Source organism: Sciurus vulgaris, assembly GCF_902686455.1.
Source record: "Sciurus vulgaris genome assembly, chromosome: 3".
Lineage (NCBI taxonomy): Eukaryota > Metazoa > Chordata > Mammalia > Rodentia > Sciuridae > Sciurus > Sciurus vulgaris.
This window is the reverse complement of record NC_136463.1, coordinates 35,543,326-35,563,609: the sequence shown is the minus strand read 5'-3', so window position 1 is coordinate 35,563,609 and position 20,284 is coordinate 35,543,326. Positions and strand designations below refer to the sequence as shown.

At 35.9% G+C, this 20,284-nt stretch overlaps 1 protein-coding gene across 1 annotated transcript in view; it reads right to left on the bottom strand.

Moving 5' to 3' along the window:
• The window catches only part of VMP1 (vacuole membrane protein 1), a 118,832-nt gene that overhangs the window by 63,344 nt on the left and 35,204 nt on the right, over nucleotides 1-20,284 (bottom strand). Inside the window, exon 6 of the mRNA XM_079131443.1 lies at nucleotides 3,761-3,928. Within this exon, the coding sequence (XP_078987569.1) occupies nucleotides 3,761-3,928 (168 nt within the window). The remainder of the gene's footprint in view (nucleotides 1-3,760; nucleotides 3,929-20,284) is intronic.

Genomic DNA, 20,284 nt, shown 5'->3' with positions numbered 1-20,284 from the left:
CACAATGCTGTACAACCATCATCATATCCAATATTTTACATAGAACAAAATTCTACTCATTCCGAATGCAGTGGTGCATGCCTGTAATCCCAGCAGCTTGGGAGGTTGAGGCACTAAGCAACTCAGTGAGACCCTGTCTCTAAATAAAATACAAAATAGAGTTGGGGATGTGGCTCAGTAGTCGAATGCCCCTGAGTTCAATCCCCAGTACCCAAAACAAAACAAAACAAAACTCTACTCATTGAGCATTAATTTCTCATTCCTCACAACCCTAATAACTCCATTTTTCTATTTATTAATAAGAATCTTCTAGATATTTCAAGTACATGGAATCATAATATTTCCCTTCATATGTCTGGCTTATTTCAGTTAATGCAATGTTTTCAGTGTTCATCCATTTTGTAGCACTTATGAGAAAAATTTCTATTCCTTTCATGGGCGAATAACATTTCATTGTATGTACATGCCTTATTTTGTTTATTCTTTCATCTGTTGAGGAACACTGAGTGGTTTCCACATTTTTGCTACTATGATAATGTTCCTGCACTGTAAAGTACAAATATCTTTTTGACTCCTTGTTTTCATTGCTTTTCAGTATTTATGTAGGTGTGGAATTGGAAGAGGGTCATATGATCATTCTATATTTAACTATTTGAAAAACTGCCAGTTCATTGTCCATAGCAACTGAGCCATTTTTTATTCCCACCATCAATTTACTAGGGTTCTAATTTCTCCATGTCCTCATCAACACTTATTTTTTATTTTATTATTTTTAGTAATAGACATCCTAATGTACATGAAGGGATACCTCCTTGTGATTTGGATTTGCTTTCTCTACTAATTAATAATTCTGAGCATCTTCAAATGTGCTTAAGGTCCATTTGTTTATCTCTGGATAAATGTGTGTTCAAGTTCTTTGCTCAATTTTTTTTGAGGTGGGGGTGGGGGTGCATGCTGAGAACTGAACCCAGGCTTCAAACATGAACAGCAAGCACTCTACCATTGAGCTATACTCCCAAAACCCTCTTTGCCCATTTTTTAGTTGAGTTGTCTTTTTTTGTTATTGAGTTGTAGGAGTTCTTTAAATATTTTGGATAGTAAAAGTATATCAGATATATAATAGTAAACGTTTCCCGCATTCTGTAAGTTGTTTTTTCATTCTATTGTTAGTGTCCTCTGATGCCAAGAGATTTGAAGAAATCCAACTCAGGATTTTTTTGTTGTTGTTGTTGCCTGTGCTTTTGCTGTCATATATAAGAAACCACCGCCAAATTCACCATTATTCAAATCTGATCCTATTTTCTTTTTCTTTCTTTCTTTCTTTTTTTTTTTTTTTTGCTGTGCTGAGTATTGAACCCAGGGTCTTGTGCTTGCAAGACAAGCACTCTACCAACTGAGCCATATCCCCAGCCCTGATCCTATTTTCTTCTAAGAGTTTTATTATTTTAGATTTTTGATGCATTTTGAGCTAATTCATACATATGATATAAGATAAGGGTCCAACTTCATTCTTTTGCAGGTGGGTATTCAGTTTTTCCAGTGGTATTTGTTGAGCAGACTATCCTTATAATATGTTGAGAATAATAGGACCAATTAAAATAATAAGGTGAGGTGTGCTGTATGTTTACACAACAAAAGACAGTTCCAAAGAAGGAAACAAGAAGAGCAAATAAACATTAGATCAATTAATCAGTATTTATTGAATTTCTTTATTATGGGCAAAGCCTAATGCTGACTGTTCTAAGGGCAATACAATTAAAGTATAGTCTATATATCTTAGGAGTCTAAATTTTTTGTGGGGGAAAAGTAAGCCACTATACTACATGAAATTAAGGCATGCATGAAGCCAGGACAAATAAGTACTACAGATAATATGTGTTATGGAAGTTTGAAGAAGGCTGTTATTACTGCCAGCCTGAATGGAAGTTTTTCTTTTGGCATTAGTGTTAATCTAGTCACATAAACAATTTTTGAAAGAATGAAAGTACAATATTAACAAAAAAAACTGAGGTTTATATACAAAGCCCCATTTCTAGCATGTTCCAAGTATATTCTGTTACTCTAATAGTAATTTTCATTAAAAGACAAATGTCAGTAAATTTATAAAACATGTAACTAGCATAAATTTGTTTCTAGTGTTTATAAAAGAGTAACAGGAAATTAACTTTTCCTTTCATAGTCAACAAATTCAATGTATGGCATTTGCTTCATAATTCCTTTAAAGCAAAACATAACTGATAACATTTAAATGTGTTTTAAAACTCTGCCTCTTTACTGGGTGCAGTGGCACACGCCTATAATTTCAAAGACTGGGGAGGCTGACATAGGAGGATTTCAAGTTTGAGGCTAGCCTGGGAAATCCAAAGACCCGTCTCAAATTTTTAAAAAGGGCTGGAATGTAGCTCAGTGGTAGACTGTCTTTGGCTTTAATCCTCAGTACTACAAACAAACAAAAACCACAATAACAACAACAAACCCCCCTGAAACTCTGCCCCTTCTAAGAGCATGGCATTCATGGTCATTTTAACAAGATTTCTTTTGGGGGGTACTGGGGATTGAACCCAGGGGTGCTTTACCACTGAGCTACATCCACATCTCTTTTTATTTCTTACTTTGAGACAAGGTCCTGCTAAGTTGTTTAGGGCCTCGCTAAGTAGCTGAGCCTGGCCTTGAACTCATAGTACTCCTGCTCTACCTCCTGAGTCAGTGGGATTACTGGGATTAAGGGTATGTGCCACCACGCCCTGAAATAAGTTAAGATTTTGTAAATGATGTGTTCCACAGTCTTTTATTTCCTAAGAAATTACCAGGAGAAAATTGTTACAGGAATAGAAACTTAAACCCAAATAAGATAAAAAAATAATTCGGGCTGGGGAGATAGCTCAGTTGGTAGAGTGCTTGCCTGTCAAGTACAAGGCCCTGGGTTCAATCCCTAGCACCACAAAAAAAAAAAAAAAAAAAAAAAAAAATTCAAATGGTAACAGAAGTCTTTAATTGATGAAACAAATTATGTCTCAATGATGGTACCTGAATACATTTAGGCATATAACAAAAACAAAACAATTTATGGGATTAAAATACATCTGCCATTGAACATGATGCTCAATAAATTTCTTAACATGGACTTAAGTAAACTTTCAATTGAAAGTAAGATCACTATGTATACTTATATAGTCTGAAACCACCACTATATAAAAGCTTGGTTTATATGAAGAAGTGTCTAAACTTACTGTAGCATTGTAACAAACTCTGAAAATAAAATGAGTCCTTTTAAGAACTTTTTTTTTTTTTTTTTTTTTTTTTTGAGGAGAATATTGAAGATTAAACCCAGAACTTTGCACTTACTCAGCAAGCACTCTATCACACTGAGCTATATCTCCAGGTCAACACCACATTTTAATCTAGAAGTGAGACATAACAACATTTAACACTCTAGCATTCATATGTAATTACTTAAGTATTTATCAGGTATATTAACACTATGAAAAATTTTACAAAATTCTATTACCTATACTCATTTTCCCTGCTGCTGTCTACTTGGCATCAGTTATTTTGTGGTATATATGACTTCCTGACCTTCTTGTGAATATTATTCACAAATAGGAGAAGCTCCACAAGGGCTCTTCTGCCTTGGGAATAGATAGCTGATAACTTCATGAATTCTTTACTGACTAGGTATATGTTTGGATTCCTTTTCAAAAGGTGTAACATAATATCAAGACAGATCAGTTTTAGACAAATATAAAAATGCACATCTTACCCACATGCATGCCTCAATCCTAACTTTTGAGATGATACTCCACAAAGAAATGGCTCCTTCGGTGCCCTCTTCATCTGGACAAATAATTTGATCAGGATAAGGTGGCTCAGGGAAATTAACTGAGTTGCATTCATAAGCAGCTAATGTAACTGAAGCTATATGTGGGCCCTAGAAAACAAATATAAGAAACCTTGGATGAGAAATGTTAATGAAAAAGGATTTGTCAATAGATGTTATTTTAATAGTACATTAATCACTACATATTCCAAGAAAAGCTTAGCTTTTGAAGAACAAGATTTTGTCTAAATATTTCATGGTGAAGTTAGTAACTTGATAAAGTAATCTTTTCCTATAATTTCTTTCTAGCCTCATTTTTTAAATGATTTAAATTCACTGAGATTTAATTTACATAGGTCCACATTTCAGTACACTCTGACAAATACATTCAGTCATATAACCACAACCAATCAAGATACAGGACATTTCTACTACTGTAAAAAGTTCCCTTGATCTCCTTTGTAGTAAACCTCCCCAAACTCATCTTGGCCCATGGCAATCAGTCATGAAATTTTTAACTTGTTTTTTATGGTATTTACCTATACTTATTTGTCAGAATGTTATCCCTTGTGAAAAAAACTTTCCAAGCCTGTTTTGTTAGGTACAATTTGAGAATACCACTTCTTGTCTTTACTTAAAAACAGTTGGGGAAGTAACTATCTCACTTACCTTTTCCAGATAAACTATAAATATTTACTTGTGAGGGGGTAGGGTATGGCTCGTTGGTAGAGCATGCACTAGCATGCATGAGGGTTTGACCCTCAGCACCACATAAAAATAAATAAAAATAACGTTATTGTGTCCATCTATAACCAAAAGGATTAAATTGCAAAACCAGTATCAGTGAGTTTTTCTTTTAATTTTTTTCTACAGAAACTTTTGTGCTGCTTTGTTCCTTTATTCCTTTATTTTGAAATATTACAAATGAACAATATAATTTAGATTAAAATGTACTAATATTCAGATGTGTGAAAAAGTCTAAAACACAATGGTTATAAAAATCCAGATGAGGGTCTACACAAGAGTCAACTAGGGAGGGGTTTCAAGATGGCGGCCTAGAGGGTGGCTGCATTTCACGTTGCTCCAGGACTCAGGATTCAAAAGAGGAGATATTGAGACGCTTGGGACCAACTCAAAGCAGCCGGGTGACTCTCACACCCTGGGGAGGCATCCCAGATGGGACGGTGGTCCCGGAACGCAGGAAACTTTGTGAAGTAGAACTGCCGGCGAGACACCCCTCCCCCCCGCTGGAGCAGTGAACTCAGACAGCTGGGAGCGCTGTAAAGGAGGCCGCTCGGCACAGCGCTGGGACTCGGAGCAACCACTGGGGCTCCGGCGGCTGCCCAGGGGAAGAGTAGCGAGGAGAGCTGTGTGGACTCAGGACACCGGGGCCTGCCCTGAGGAGGAGGAAGAGGAGCGTGGCCACTTGGATTCGGAGTGACTGCACCAGAGCTACAGGCGGTTGCCAGAGGAGAAGCTGTGCAGTGAGCTGTTTGGACTCAGAACGACGCTTCTGAACACCGGGGCCTGCCCTGAGGACGAGGAGGAGGAAGAGGAGCGCGGCCGCTTGGATTCGGGGTGACTACACCAGAGCTACAGGCGGTTGCCAGAGAAGGGGCTGCGTGGCGAGCTGTTTGGACTCAGACTACTTCTGAACCCCGGGGCCTGCCCAGAGGAGTAGGAGGAGGAGGAGCGCGGCGGGTCCTTTGGACTCGCAGTGACTGCATTAGCGCTCCAGGCGGCTGCTCAGAGGAGAAGGCGAGTGGTGAGTTGTTTGGACTTAAAGTGACAGCTCCTGAACACAGTGGGGGCTGCCTGGAGGAGAAGCGTGGTGGGATGCTTGGTCTTGAGTGGCCGCACCAGAGCTCCGGGCGGTTGCCCAGAGGACCTGTGCTGTGGGTCACGTGGACTCAGAGCCACTCAGAGCGACCGCTCCTGAACACCCCGGGGGTTATCTGGAGAAGGAGGAGGAACGGGGAGGGTCACTTTGACTCGGAGTGATTGATTGCCCAGGGCTACGGGTGGTTGGTGGAGGTGGAGGCACGCAGTGAGTTTCTTGGACTCCTAGTGACCGCACCGGAATACTGGGCGGCTGTCTGGAGGAAGAGGCGTGTGGCGGGTCTCTGGGATTCAGAGCGATTGTACAGGGCCCCAGGTGGCTGCTCAGAGGAGGGGCCGCATAGCCAGGCGATTAGGTGCAGAGCAGGGTCCCAGGATCTAGGAGGCTTCTTGGTGGAAGAGTCGCACAGAGACAGGCTTAGGGCGGAGCGAAGGTTCCAGGCCTGCGGGCAGATTCTCTGAGGAAGGGCAGCCTAAGGAGAGTCATCTGCAAAGGGTGAGGCTCCCAGGCCCAGGAGGTAGGGCCAGGCCCCTGGGAACTTTGCAGAGGAAGGCAGCCCAGCCCAGGCGGTAGCTGTAAATTGAGGGGAACCTCTAGGAGGGAACTGACCAGCGAGACCTCCCCACCGGGTGAGTCTTCCCTGCTGGGTGAGGTTTCCCCACAAGGACGGTAAAACCAGAGACTCAGGCCCAAACAGGCCTTGCCTCAGCCCACAGCCTAGGTCCCCTTTGGATGACCATTGGTCAACAAGTGGAGGCACCTCTGCCCACTAGCAGGGATTATACCCCACGTGAAGGCCACCACTCCTAGAGAGGCAGCTTCCTTGTGGAGCACCGCATTATCAACTTCCTCCAAGACTTCAGCCTACTGAAGGCTAAGGGGGGATATATATAGAAATCTTCAGGGACATTGTAAGTCAATAGAGGAAATCTGCAATATCTCAGCGGTCCTCTGATACCTGAACAATATGAGAAAACAAGGAAAGAAAATGCTGCAAACAAATCTAGATGTTACATCAATAAAACCCAGTGACAGCATGGCAGAAGAAATGACAGAAAAGGAGTTCAGAGTGTACATAATTAAAATGATCAGAGAAGCAAACGATGAGATGAAAGAGCAAATGCACACACTGAATGATGAGATGAAAGAGCAAATGCAAGCATTGATTGATCGCACCAATCGACAGTTAAAAGAGCAAATACAGGAAGCAAAAGATCATTTCAATAAAGAGTTAGAGATATTGAAAAAAAACCAAACAGAAATCCTTGACATGAAGGAAACAATAAACCAAATTAAGAACTCCATAGAAAGCATATCCAATAGGATAGAACACCTGGAAGACAGAACCTCAGACATTAAAGATAAAATATTTAACCTTGAAAACAAAGTTGAACAAACAGAGAAGATGGTAAGAAATCATGAACAGAATCTACAAGAACTATGGGATATCATGAAAAGGCCAAATTTAAGAATTGTTGGGATTGAGGAAGGCCTAGAGAAACAAGCCAAAGGAATGAACAACCTATTCAATGAAATAATATCAGAAAATTTCCCAAATCTGAAGAATGAAATGGAAAATCAGGTTCAAGAGGCTTATAGGACTCCAAATACAAAAAATTACAACAGACCCACACCAAGGCACATTATAATGAAAATACCGAACATACAAAATAAAGACAGAATTTTAAAGGCTGTGAGAGAAAAGAACCAAATTACATTCAGGGGGAAACCAATACGGATATCAGCAGATTTTTCAATCCAGACCCTAAAAGCTAGAAGGGCCTGGAACAACATTTTTCAAGCCCTGAAAGAAAATGGATGCCAATCAAGAATCTTATACCCAGCAAAACTTACCTTCAAATTTGACAATGAAATAAAATCCTTCCATGATAAACAAAAGCTAAAAGAATTTACAAAAAGAAAGCCAGCATTACAGAACATTCTCAGCAAAATATTCCATGAGGAAGAGATGAAAAACAAAGAAGCAAATCAGCAAAGGGAGGAATTATCCTAAAGGAATTGTCAAATAAAGGAGGAAACAAGTTGTGTCAAACAAATAAATAAATAAAATTTAAAAAATGAACCAAATGACCGGGAAACCAAATCATATCTCTATAATAACCCTGAATGTTAATGGCCTGAATTCATCAATCAAAAGACATAGACTGGCAGATTGGATTAAAAAGAAAGATCCAACAATATGTTGCCTGCAAGAGACTCACCTCATAGAAAAAGATACCCATAGACTAAAGGTGAAAGGATGGGGAAAAACATACCATGCCCATGGACTCAGCAAAAAAGCTGGAGTATCCATCCTCATTTCCGATAATGTGGACTTCAAGCCAAAGTTAGTCAGAAGGGATAAAGAAGGTCATTTCATACTGCTTAAGGGAAGCATAAATCAGCAAGATATAACAATCATAAACATCTATGCCCCAAACAGTGGCTCATCCATGTATGTCAAACAAATCCTTCTCAATTTCAGAAACCAAATAGACCATAACACAATAATACTAGGTGATTTTAACACGCCTCTCTCACCACTGGACAGATCTTCCAGACAAAAATTGAACAAAGAAACCATAGATCTCAATAACACAATCAATAATTTAGACTTAACGGACATTTATAGAATATACCATCCAACCAAGAGCGAATACACTTTCTTCTCAGCAGCACATGGATCCTTCTCTAAAATAGACCATATATTATGCCACAAAGCTAATGTTAGCAAATACAAGAAGATAGAGACACTAGCATGTATTCTATCAGATCATAATGGATTGAAGTTAGAAATAAATGAAAGAGTAAAACACAGAAACTATTCCAACATCTGGAGATTAAACAATATGCTATTATATGATGAATGGATAACAGAAGATATTAGGAAGGAAATTAAAAAATTCTTAGAGGTAAATGAGAACAAAGAAACATCATATCAAAATCTCTGGGACACTATGAAAGCAGTACTTAGAGGGAAATTTATTTCATGGAGCGCATTTAATAAAAGAAGTAAAACTCAACAAATAAACGACCTAACACTACAGCTCAAAGCCCTAGAAAAAGAAGAACAGAACAGCACCAAAAGTAGTAGAAGACAGGAAATAGTTAAACTCAGAGCTGAAATCAATGAAATTGAAACAAAAGACACAATACAAAAAATTGGCAAAATAAATAGTTGGTTCTTCGAAAAAATAAACAAAATTGATAAACCTTTAGCCACACTAACAAAGAGAAGACGAGAGAAAACCCAAATCACTAAAATTCGGAATGAACAAGGAAATATCACAACAGACAGGATTGAAATACAAAACATAATTAGAAGCTATTTTGAAAATCTATACTCCAACAAAATAGAAAATTTTGAAGGCATCAACAGGTTTCTAGAGACATATGAATTGCCTAAACTGAACGAGGAGGACATAAACAATTTAAATAGACCAATTTCAAGTACTGAAATAGAAGAAGTCATCAAACGCCTACCAACAAAGAAAAGTCCGGGACCAGATGGGTTCTCAGTCGAGTTCTACAAAACCTTTAAAGAAGAGCTCATTCCAATACTTCTCAAAGTATTCCATAAAATAGAAGAGGAGGGAACCCTCCCAAACTCATTCTATGAAGCCAATATCACCCTGATACCTAAACCAGACAGAGACTCATCAAGGAAAGAAAATTTCAGACCAATATCCTTAATGAACATCGATGTAAAAATTCTCAACAAAATTTTAGCAAATCGCATACAAAAACATATTAAAAAGATAGTGCACCATGATCAAGTTGGTTTCATCCCAGGGATGCAAGGTTGGTTCAACATCAGGAAATCAATAAACGTAATTTCACCACATTAATAGACTTAAAATCAAGAATCACATGATTATTTCAATAGATGCAGAAAAAGCATTTGATAAAATACAGCACCCCTTCATGCTCAAAACACTAAAAAAATAGGGATAGTGGGAACATTCCTTAACATTGTAAAGGCCATTTATGCTAAGCCCATGGCTAATATCATTCTAAATGGTGAAAAACTGAAAGCATTCCCCCTAAAAACTGGAACAAGGCAGGGATGCCCTCTTTCACCACTTCTATTCAACATCGTTCTTGAGACTCTGGCCAGAGCAATTAGACAAACCAAAGAGATTAAAGGGATACGAATTGGGAAAGAAGAACTCAAACTATCCCTGTTCGCTGATGACATGATTATATATTTAGAGGAACCTGGAAATTCCACCAGAAAACTCTTAGAACTCATAAGTGAATTCAGTAAAGTAGCAGGTTACAAGATCAATGCCCATAAATCCAACGCATTTTTATACATAAGTGATGAATCTTCAGAAAGAGAAATTAGGAAAACTACCCCATTCACAATAGCCTCAAAAAAAATAAAATACTTGGGAATCAATCTCACAAAAGAGGTGAAAGACCTCTACAATGAGAACTATATAACACTAAAGAAAGAAATTAAAGAACACCTTAGAAGATGGAAAGATCTTCCATGTTCTTGGATAGGAAGAATTAATATTGTCAAAATGGCCATACTACCTAAAGTGCTATACAAATTCAATGCAATTCCAATTAAAATCCCAATGATGTACCTTACAGAAATAGAGCAAGCAATTATGAAATTCATCTGGAAGAATAAGAAACCCAGAATAGCTAAAGCAATCCTTAGCAGGAAGAGTGAAACAGGGGGTATTGCAATACCAGATCTTCAACTCTACTACAAAGCAATAGTAACAAAAACGGCATGGTATTGGTACCAAAATAGAAAGGTAGATCAATGGTACAGAATAGAGGACACGGACACAAACCCAAATAAATACAATTTTCTCATACTAGACAAAGGGGCCAAAAATATGCAATGGAGAAAAGATAGCCTCTTCAACAAATGGTGCTGGGAGAATTGGAAATCCATATGCAACAGAATGAAACTAAACCCATATCTCTCACCATGCACGAAACTAAACTCAAAATGGATTAAGGACCTCGGAATCAGACCAGAGACCCTGCAGATTATAGAAGAAAAAGTAGGTCCAAATCTTCACCTTGTTGGTCTAGGATCAGACTTCCTTAACAGGACTCCCATAGCACAAGAAATAAAAGCTAGAATCAACCACTGGGATAGATTCAAACTAAAAAGCTTTCTCTCAGCAAAGGAAACTATCAGCAATGCGAAGAAAGAGCCTACAGAATGGGAGTATATCTTTGCCAATCATACTTCAGATAGAGCACTAATCTCCAGAATCTATAAAGAACTCAAAAAACTTTACTCCAAGAATTCAAATAATCCAGTCGACAAATGGGCTAAGGAAATGAATAGACACTTCACAGAAGAAGATCTACAAGCAGTCAACAAACATATGGAAAAATGTTCAACATCTCTAGTAATAAGAGAAATGCAAATCAAAACCACCTTAAGATTCCATCTCACCCCAATTAGAATGGCGATTATCAAGAATACAAGCAACAACAGGTGTTGGCGAGGATGTGGGGAGAAAGGTACACTCATACATTGCTGGTGGGGCTGCAAATTAGTGCAGCCACTCTGGAAAGCAGTGTGGAGATTCCTTAGAAAACTTGGAATGGACCCGCCATTTGACCCAGCTATCCCACTCCTTGGCCTATACCCAAAGGACTTAAAATCAGCATACTACAGAGACACAGCCACATCAATGTTCATAGCTGCTCAATTCACAATAGCCAGACTGTGGAACCAACCTAGATGTCCTTCAATTGATGAGTGGATAAAGAAACTGTGGTATATATATACAATGGAATATTACTCAGCCATAAAGAATGATAAAATTATGGCATTTGCAGGCAAATGGATGAAACTGGAGAATATCATGCTAAGTGAGATAAGCCAATCTCAAAAAGCCAAAGGACGAATGATATCGCTAATAAGTGGAGGATGACACATAATGGGGGGGAGGGAAGGGTTAGTGTTAGGGTTAGAGTTAGGGTTAGGGAGGGGGGCAAGTATGGAGGAAGGAAGTACTGTATAGAGGGTAAAGAGGGGTGGGAGGGGTGGGTGGAAGGGAAAAAATAACAGAATGAATCAAACAACATTACTCTATGTAAATTTATGATTACACAAATGGTATGCCTTTACGCCATGTACAAACAGGGAAACAACATGTATCCCATTTGTTTACAATAAAAAAAAAAAGAGTCAACTAGGGAGTTGGTTAAAAATATAGATTTCCATGTCCCCTAAATGTAGATTGGTAGATAGTAAATATTAGCCATTAGCAGTTATGAAGAAAAATACTTTTTTTGTAAGACAGAATTACATGAATGCACACATACATGAGATTTTGTCACTAACCACATTGTGTGACTATTTCTGAATATAAAGGTTTCTCTTAAATATTTCTCCACTGACTCTTCATAAATGAGTCAGACTCAAAGAAAAGTGGTCTCTTTAATACATGAATTTCTTTTAAGACCACATGGTAGAAGATTTTGTGGTTCAAAGACCAGGTACATAACATGTAAGGATAAAAATAAAGTATTAAAGAAATCCTGTAACCAAGATAACAATATTTTTTATATCATGTTAATATATGTAAAAAAGCTGTTCATAAATTCAAGCCACATTTATCACTAAATATAACAGGCATTTTCTAAAAATCTGAAAATGAAGTTCTATACTTAACAATGAATTATTAGATTTTCTCTGGACCAAAATAATCTATGTGAATTTTTAGCCTTTGTTCTTTTTTCTTGTGTTTTAAATCTTACAAATGCTTAACTATTAAGTTTTAAAATAACTACAAAAGATTTTTGACAGAATGCTTTTGAGTATTTAGGCTTCTGAACAGTTATAATCAACCATGAAACCTACAGCTTATTTCTTTGAATATTATGTGCATAAGAGATTTCAGTTGGGGTAAAATGATTATTTTGCAGTTCTACAAACAACAACAACAAAAATTCCCAAACCAAAAGAAAACACTTCTCTGTATGAATTTAAGGTTTGTGGTATTAAGAATACTGCATAGTGAGTGAAAAATTCTTTACCATACAGTTACAGCCATTAGATACAATTTAAAGAAACAAAACAAACAACACCCCGTTAAATTCCATCTTTGCTATTAGAAAACACAAAACAGACATATGATACTAAGTTAAAAAAAAAAAAAAAGAAAAAGAAAATTAAAGAATTTGACCATGCTATCCCTATGTAATAGTTTTCTTTGACAATCAGTAGTCTATAGCTGAATACTAAAAATGAGCTGTAAAACAAAAATAAAAACCAAATAGAAAATGATCCGGAGTCATAGCTCAGTTGCAGGGCACTTGGCAAGCTTAAGCAAGACCCTAGGTTCGATTAGCACTGCAAAAAAAATAAAATAATTAAAGAAAGATATTTTGGGGATATATAGGAAGAGAAAAACTGCATTTCTATTTAAAAAAATTAAAAATATACCCATACAGATTAAATACATGTTAATAATGAAAAATGACTTTTACATAGTTCAAATTTTTAGTGATTCTAAAAAGGAAATTTCTAACAATTTGAGAATATTTTCCCTAAAGAAGACTGTTCATTCACTCAACTAAAGTGATATATACTTTCCATAACCGCACTATTAAGTCATGATTACTCAGCATCAGAGGCAGATGTGGTGGTTCCCAGACAAAATGCACACTAACAGCTCAAGTTTCTTGTCCTTTGTTCATTTTCCAGAGTCTGTTTAGCCTATATGTTGACATTTTAGCTTAGAGTATATTAGCTGAGTTTCTTAAGTTCTTTTCAACATTATAACTTAATGGTTCCTAAATATAACCACTCTGAATTTAATAAAAGTTTATAGAAAAATCCAAACAAAAAACTAAATTATGTTTTTGGTTAAAACAATTTTAAAAGTTTTTAATACCTATCAGCTTAATATAGTAATTGAAATTCTTGGGGGAGAGGGTTGCAGAAAAATACTAGAAGAAATGGGCAAATGTTTTTCAGGTTGTTAAAAAGTATCAACTCATCAACCTATGATCTAAGAAAATGAAAAAAACTTCAGTCAGGGTCAATAAAAAATAAAATAAACTGCTGAAAATCATCACAGTCAAATAGTAATCAAATTGCTGTAACCCAATAAGGAGGAAAATCTTAAAAGCAATGAGAGTGTATAAACATAATGCATTACCCATAGGGAAAAATGGATAAGACTTTATCATCAGAAATAATGTAAAACAAAAGACAACAGAATTACTTCTCTAAAATGCTGAAAGAAAGAACAAACAAAAGAAAGGAAGAACCTGTGAATTTAGAACAAAGGGAAAAATACGCTTCAAAAAGAAGAGAAAAGTGGGCTGAGGATGTAGCTCTGTGGAAGAGATCTTGCCTAGCATGCAGAAGGCCCTAGGTTCAATTCCCAGTATTGACTAAAAAAGAAAGAAAACAACAACTAAAAAAACAAAAACAAAACTAACGAATGGCATATTTAGAAGAAAAAATATGGCACAAAAAGTATAAAGAATGTGAGAAGGAAAATAGAGAATACTACTTACTATAAGGTTATTACATTACACATGAAATGATAAAATAACAATTTGAAATTCACCTTGATAAGTTAAAGCTATACATTGCAAACCTCAGAGCAAACACTAACTTTTTAAAAAAAGTGTAACGAATAAACCAATAATAAAATAAAATTTTTAAAAAGTTCAGTCTAAAAGAGGGCAAGAAAAGGCGAAAATAAATGGGAAAAATAGCTTGAGGGTAGTAACCATATTGATAACTATGTTAATTGTAAATGGATTGAACATATGAAAGAAAAGATAGAGATTGTTAGACTGGTTTATATATGCTGTCTTTAAGAAATATATACACTTACACATCAAGACCCAGAAAAGTGAAAGTAAAGAGTCAGAAAATGACAAACCATTTAAAAATAATCCTAAAGAGATGGAGTGGCTATATTAATATTAGAAAAAGTAGACTTCAGAACAGAGAATATTATAAGGGATGAATAGGGACATATCATATTGACGAAAGGGCTAATTTTAATCTTATTTTTCTCTTGAAACAGGGTCTCACTAAATTGCCCAGGCTGCCCTGGAACTTTGGATCTTCCTGAGCTGCCTCAGCCTCCTGAGTTGCTGGCATTATAGGTGAATGTTTCTGTGCACAGCTATAATTTTAAATGTGTAATGTGTATACATTCAATAACATAGTAGCAAAATACAAACAACAAAAACTGACAGAACTTAACAGAATAATAAATTCCTGATTATAGATGTAAATTTCAACACCAATTTTTCATGAATTGATAGAAAAGACTGATGACTGATGTGGAAGAAAAGACTTGAACAACATAGAAAACTCCATCCAATGATAGCCAAAAGCACATTTTTTTTCAAGCAGACACAGAACATTTGCCAAGAGAGATGGTAAGCTGTGCTATAACATGAGTCTTAACATATTTAAGGGGATTTGTCAAGTGACAAGGTAAATACAGTAGATACTTCTTAAGGAAAAGCAGCAAATGAAGGTTCATTTTAAGAAAATTATATTTTTGTAATTCAGTGTAGTCATTCTAAGTCAACAGTAGGGTTTAGCTATTTGTGATATATTAGACATCTGGTTTTGTTTCCTTTTAAAACCCCATATATCTAGTCTCATGAGCTGTATTATACTATATTTTCCAATGGAATAATGTTGCCTTATCCAGGATAAAAGATGTAGTGCTTGGCCAGAAAGACTATGTCTGAGTGAGAGCAAACCATAGTTAGATCAAAGGATAAGATTTCCAGTAAGAATAGACATAGGTATTTGTGAAAAAGGATATTTTAACTTTTTAAAGCTCTTTTTAAATAAACTCAAAAAGTTATATCTCCACAATTGATATTCTTTTGAGTAGTATAATAAAGTAAGTTTTAGTGGTTGAAAAATACCAGCTCAAGACAATCTAATGGAATTAACTTTCACTCTTTCTTCAGTATTAGCAATATTAGTTCTAAACAGGACAAATTTAGAATTTTAAAAATGGTCTTACAAGAGGTAAATTTATTATTCTTATTAAAAGTATAACAAATAAAAATACTCTGGCAGGGAAGAGAAGTTTTAAGTAGTGTTTTGATAATAGTGTGGCATGTATATGACTACATAAGCCCCAAAAAAAATGTCCTAATGTCACAAATTACAGTTCTGTCTTTTTTTTTTTTTTTTTTAAACAACTCCAGGGATTGAACCCAGGGCTCCAGGGCATGCATGGCAAGTGCCCTACCACTAAGTTACTTCCTCAGCCCTTCTTTTAAAAAAATTATTTTAAGACAGCATCTCATTAAGTTGTCTGGGTTGGCCTCAAACTTGCCATCCTTCTGCCTCAGCTCCCAAATAGCTGGTATTATAGGTGTGTAACAGGGCTGGGCACAAATTAGGGTCTTTGTTAGGCAGGATGAATTCATTCATATGCTAATTTGTGGGAAAAATTGTATTAGTAATGATGAATCAGTGTGTGCATTACTGCTTCATTCGAAACAATTTTTCTGGATCTTGAACTTCTCAAGTTCTTTGAATTTACACTAGAGAGGCTGATGATTTAATATAATTGTACCTCCCTCACACACTTTACAGCATTTAAGAACCTGACTAGGTTATATTCATGTCTATGTTTCACCAAGAAATGTAGTATATAATTCTTTGAAACCACAGAGAAAATGGGATACCTTGGGTTGTAGAGTCATCTTTTAAAAACTAAAATCTGAAATGGTCATATAAGTTAGTTATGAGCCTAATTTAGCCAAGCCTCTTTACCATCCAAGATGAAGAATACAATATAATGTTAAGAATGCAGAGTGTGTGTGTGTGTGTGTGTGTGTGTGTGTGTGTATGAGTATCCTTAAGGAAGACAAGTAGACAAGAGACAGACATTCTTCCACTTAAGGCGGCTCCCTAAAAACTGATAAAACATTCCTAAAGACTGGAGTTGTTTGCACAACATCTGTAATGTCAATTCATAGCCTAATCCATCATCTATATACACAGAAGTCAAGTAAGATCCCAAAGGCAAAATTTCCAATTAGTTTTGTCTGGAAAGTTCAGGGCAAAGGTAATAAAATCAAGAATCCTGTGCTGATTCACTGGGAAAACATTTGTTTGCCGTACTCCTTCGCTAAGGAACAAAAGGAGTCAGTGGTTAGTCTGGAATGTGATTCATTAGGAATATCTGGGTGATAAATAAATGAAAGGGGATGACAAATGGTTGTCTGTAAGTCTTGCAAAACCTTCTTTTTTTTTTTTTTTTTTAAAGGGACTTTAGAATTCCTTTTGCATAAACAGGAATTCTACTCCTCAAATTTTTTAAACCACTGCTTTTCTTATCAGAGTCGGAAAACAATGTATCTATGATTATGATCCACAGCAAATAATTCTAAGTTAAGGTGTAAAACTAATGACCCTAAATGAGCATTGAAAAGTTTAGTTACTATTTATTTTGTTTTTGTAAAGAAACTCCCAAGTTATACCCCTGGTCCTCTATAAAAGGCAATACAGTATAAACAAAAGTAGTAACCTGGGCATTAGTTAATTTAGTTAATTTGAGTTTTAGTTTTCTAAATCTGTTAGCCACTTAGTAGGTATAGTCAGATTTCTCTGTCATCTTCCTCATTTAAAAACCTAATAATAAAACAACATCTGTGCTACCTAGGGCAAGAACATGAGATTATATTGTAAAAATGCAAGTATAAAACTGCTAGCTAAAACAAAAGAAGTATATAGTATTAGTTCATGCTCTAATTAGTAAGTACTGTCTCTGAAGAATTAATCCTTATATAAAAACATTTAGCATTTCTTCTCTAAATCTAAGCAACTTTAAAGATGTTTTTAAATTGACAGATAATAACTATAAGTCTTTATAGAGTTCAGTGTGATACTTTGGTATATTTATATGTCACATATTGATTAACTCAAGATATTTAAGTTATCCATCATCTCAAACATTTATCATTAATGCTAAGGAACTGTTGATCATGCGGCTGACTTAAGTAGTCAGAAGAAATGGATTCATATTTATAGTTATAAAAATTTGTTTAAAATTTATATCCAACAGATTAGATGTATACTAACTAAATATTCTTAGATCTCCTTTAAGCACACGTTAATAAAAAGTGACTTAAGGCAGGAAGTTATCCAGTCTGTGCATACCCCTTTTGCTTGGCAAAAAAACAGGCCTAAGTCTTGGAGACCATGGTTTCTTCTTTTGATGTGGTGATGCTCATAGGGGTCAAAATATGAGTCATTCCTTGAAGAAGACAGGGAGAAGAGCTATCATGCCCCCATCAAAAAAACGTCAAACAGACTTTTTTCTAAGAAGGGCCTGCTGGTCTTCCCACAAGTGCCTTGAGTCACTCACTTCATTCTTACAATCACAGCCATTATGTCTATAGAAAGCAATATTGAGTCACACTAGAACCTTAACTTTTGGTAATTTCATCCTTTTCATACACAGGAGATCAATAAAGCAATAATCAGAATTTAAGCAGAAATGAAATTGAACAAGTTGGTTAACAATTTTTAAAAGGAATTATCGCATGGTAAAAAAATTACTACAATATTTCATTTACTGATATATATATTTTCACATTTCATTTAACTCCATATCCATGCTGTTTTCCAATTAACATTTACTTTTAGCAATAGCCAAGAGGAAAAATGTATCAGAAATGTTTACACCTAAGGAACAATAGCTTTAAAACAGCATAGAATACTATAAAGTACTTGTTCACTAAAGGAAGCAGGGTGCTATATACAGAGTTGTTCGAAAATTTGAAAGCAATCAAGATGTCAAGATTTTTTAAAGGTACAATTATTACATGTTTTAATAATGAAATAACCCCAAACTTTAAAATAGATCTAGCATCCAAATCTAACATAGGGGCAAATATCTGACAACTATCTTTCTTTGTATTTAATTTAAATAGCCAAGTTTAATTTTTCTATGAAAATCATCTTATTAAAGAAACAGTTCAAAAATATCACAAAAAAGAATATAGTTTCTGATAAAATTTGGTATACTCTACAATATAATTGACTAGTTCCGAACTTTTCTACTTCTAAGCCACCTCTAGGAAAGATAATTCTAATATGAAAAACACCAAAAAACCCTTCCAATTTGATTTACCATGTGAGAAAACCTGATGGTTAAAATATATGTCAAAGAGAAAAATTATCTGTAAAATATATTCATCCTTCCATTTTATAGCTAAATGTTTGGTTGCTTTTTAACATTATGAAATGACTGTTGGTAGACAGTCATGGAGCTGGAGCTCCCTAGATGCCTTGTTTTGGTTAGACCTTTGAGAAGCTCACAAAGCTCTGCCTAACATAGGCGCTAAGGAAAAGTTTGGGAGTGTTTGGCCCTGGGTAACAGCAGAGGACTTGGTGTTGGTGCCTACCAGGAGTCCTTAGTCTTTGGGATGAAGGGAATATCTCACATCATTTGGAAAGTGTTATAATAAGGCACATGTTGTGCCAACACTGTGACTCTAAGGCCTACCACCTTTACAAGTCAACTTGTGGCAAATGTGTCTGCCCTGACAGGTGTAAGAGAAAGTACACCTGGAGTGCCAAGGCTAAAAGAACAAATACCACTAGAACTGGTAGAACAAAGCTGTATACAGCAGATTCAGGCATGGATTTTGTGAAGGAATAACAACCCAAGAGGGAAGCTGTTGTGGTATCAAGCTCATCTTGAGAGTTTCAATGATTAACCACCCAATAAATAGCCTTGTTTAACAACAACAACAACAACAACAAAAAAAAAAAAAAAAAAAAAAAAAAGAGAGAGAGAGAGAGATTGTTGGTAGTTTTTCTTCTCTTTATGTTTTTGTTAAATCTTTCTCCCAGGAAATTGCTCCATCTAGTGTCAAAACTGTACATATATCACAATACACAGTACTGTAAATTGTAGTGAAGGAATTCTTCCTCATTGCTAAGTAGAAAACTATAAATTGTTAATGGTACATATAATTTAAAAATGGCTCTTTAATCATGTAATTTGATGAATCATAATATATCTGCATAAAAAGGAACATGTCTGAGATACATTTCTCATTAAGTACAAAAAGTTCCTATTTTTATTAACCTGTTTACAGAATTATAAATCATACTTCTCTGTTAATGGCAAATAATTACAAGTTAATTACTAAAATAATTTCATTACTTCTCTCAGGTGTTTTATTTTTCACCCAGTATTGGGGATCTATTACAATGCAATAACCCTGGGTGGTTACTGTTGTTGTTATTATTATTATTTTGTGTGGTACTGAGAATTAAATCCAGGGGTGCTCTACTACTGAGTTATATTCCTATCCTTTTTTAAATTTTAAGACAAGATTTCATTAAGTTGTTGAGGTTGACCTTGAACTTGTGATCCCCTATCTCAGCCTCCAGAGTTGCTGGGATTACATGGTACATACACCACTGCATTCTGTTCTATTGTTTTTAATATCTAAACTTAAAATTTTGGGAGCTTGGGATGAGCTCAGTGGTACACATTTGCCTAGTAGTCTGAGGACCTGGGTTCAATCTCCAAAACTGGGGGTGGGGAGGGGGTGAAGACAGCTAACTAGCTCATTTAGTTTCACAGATTCAATATGCTTCTTTTGGTATACTATATATA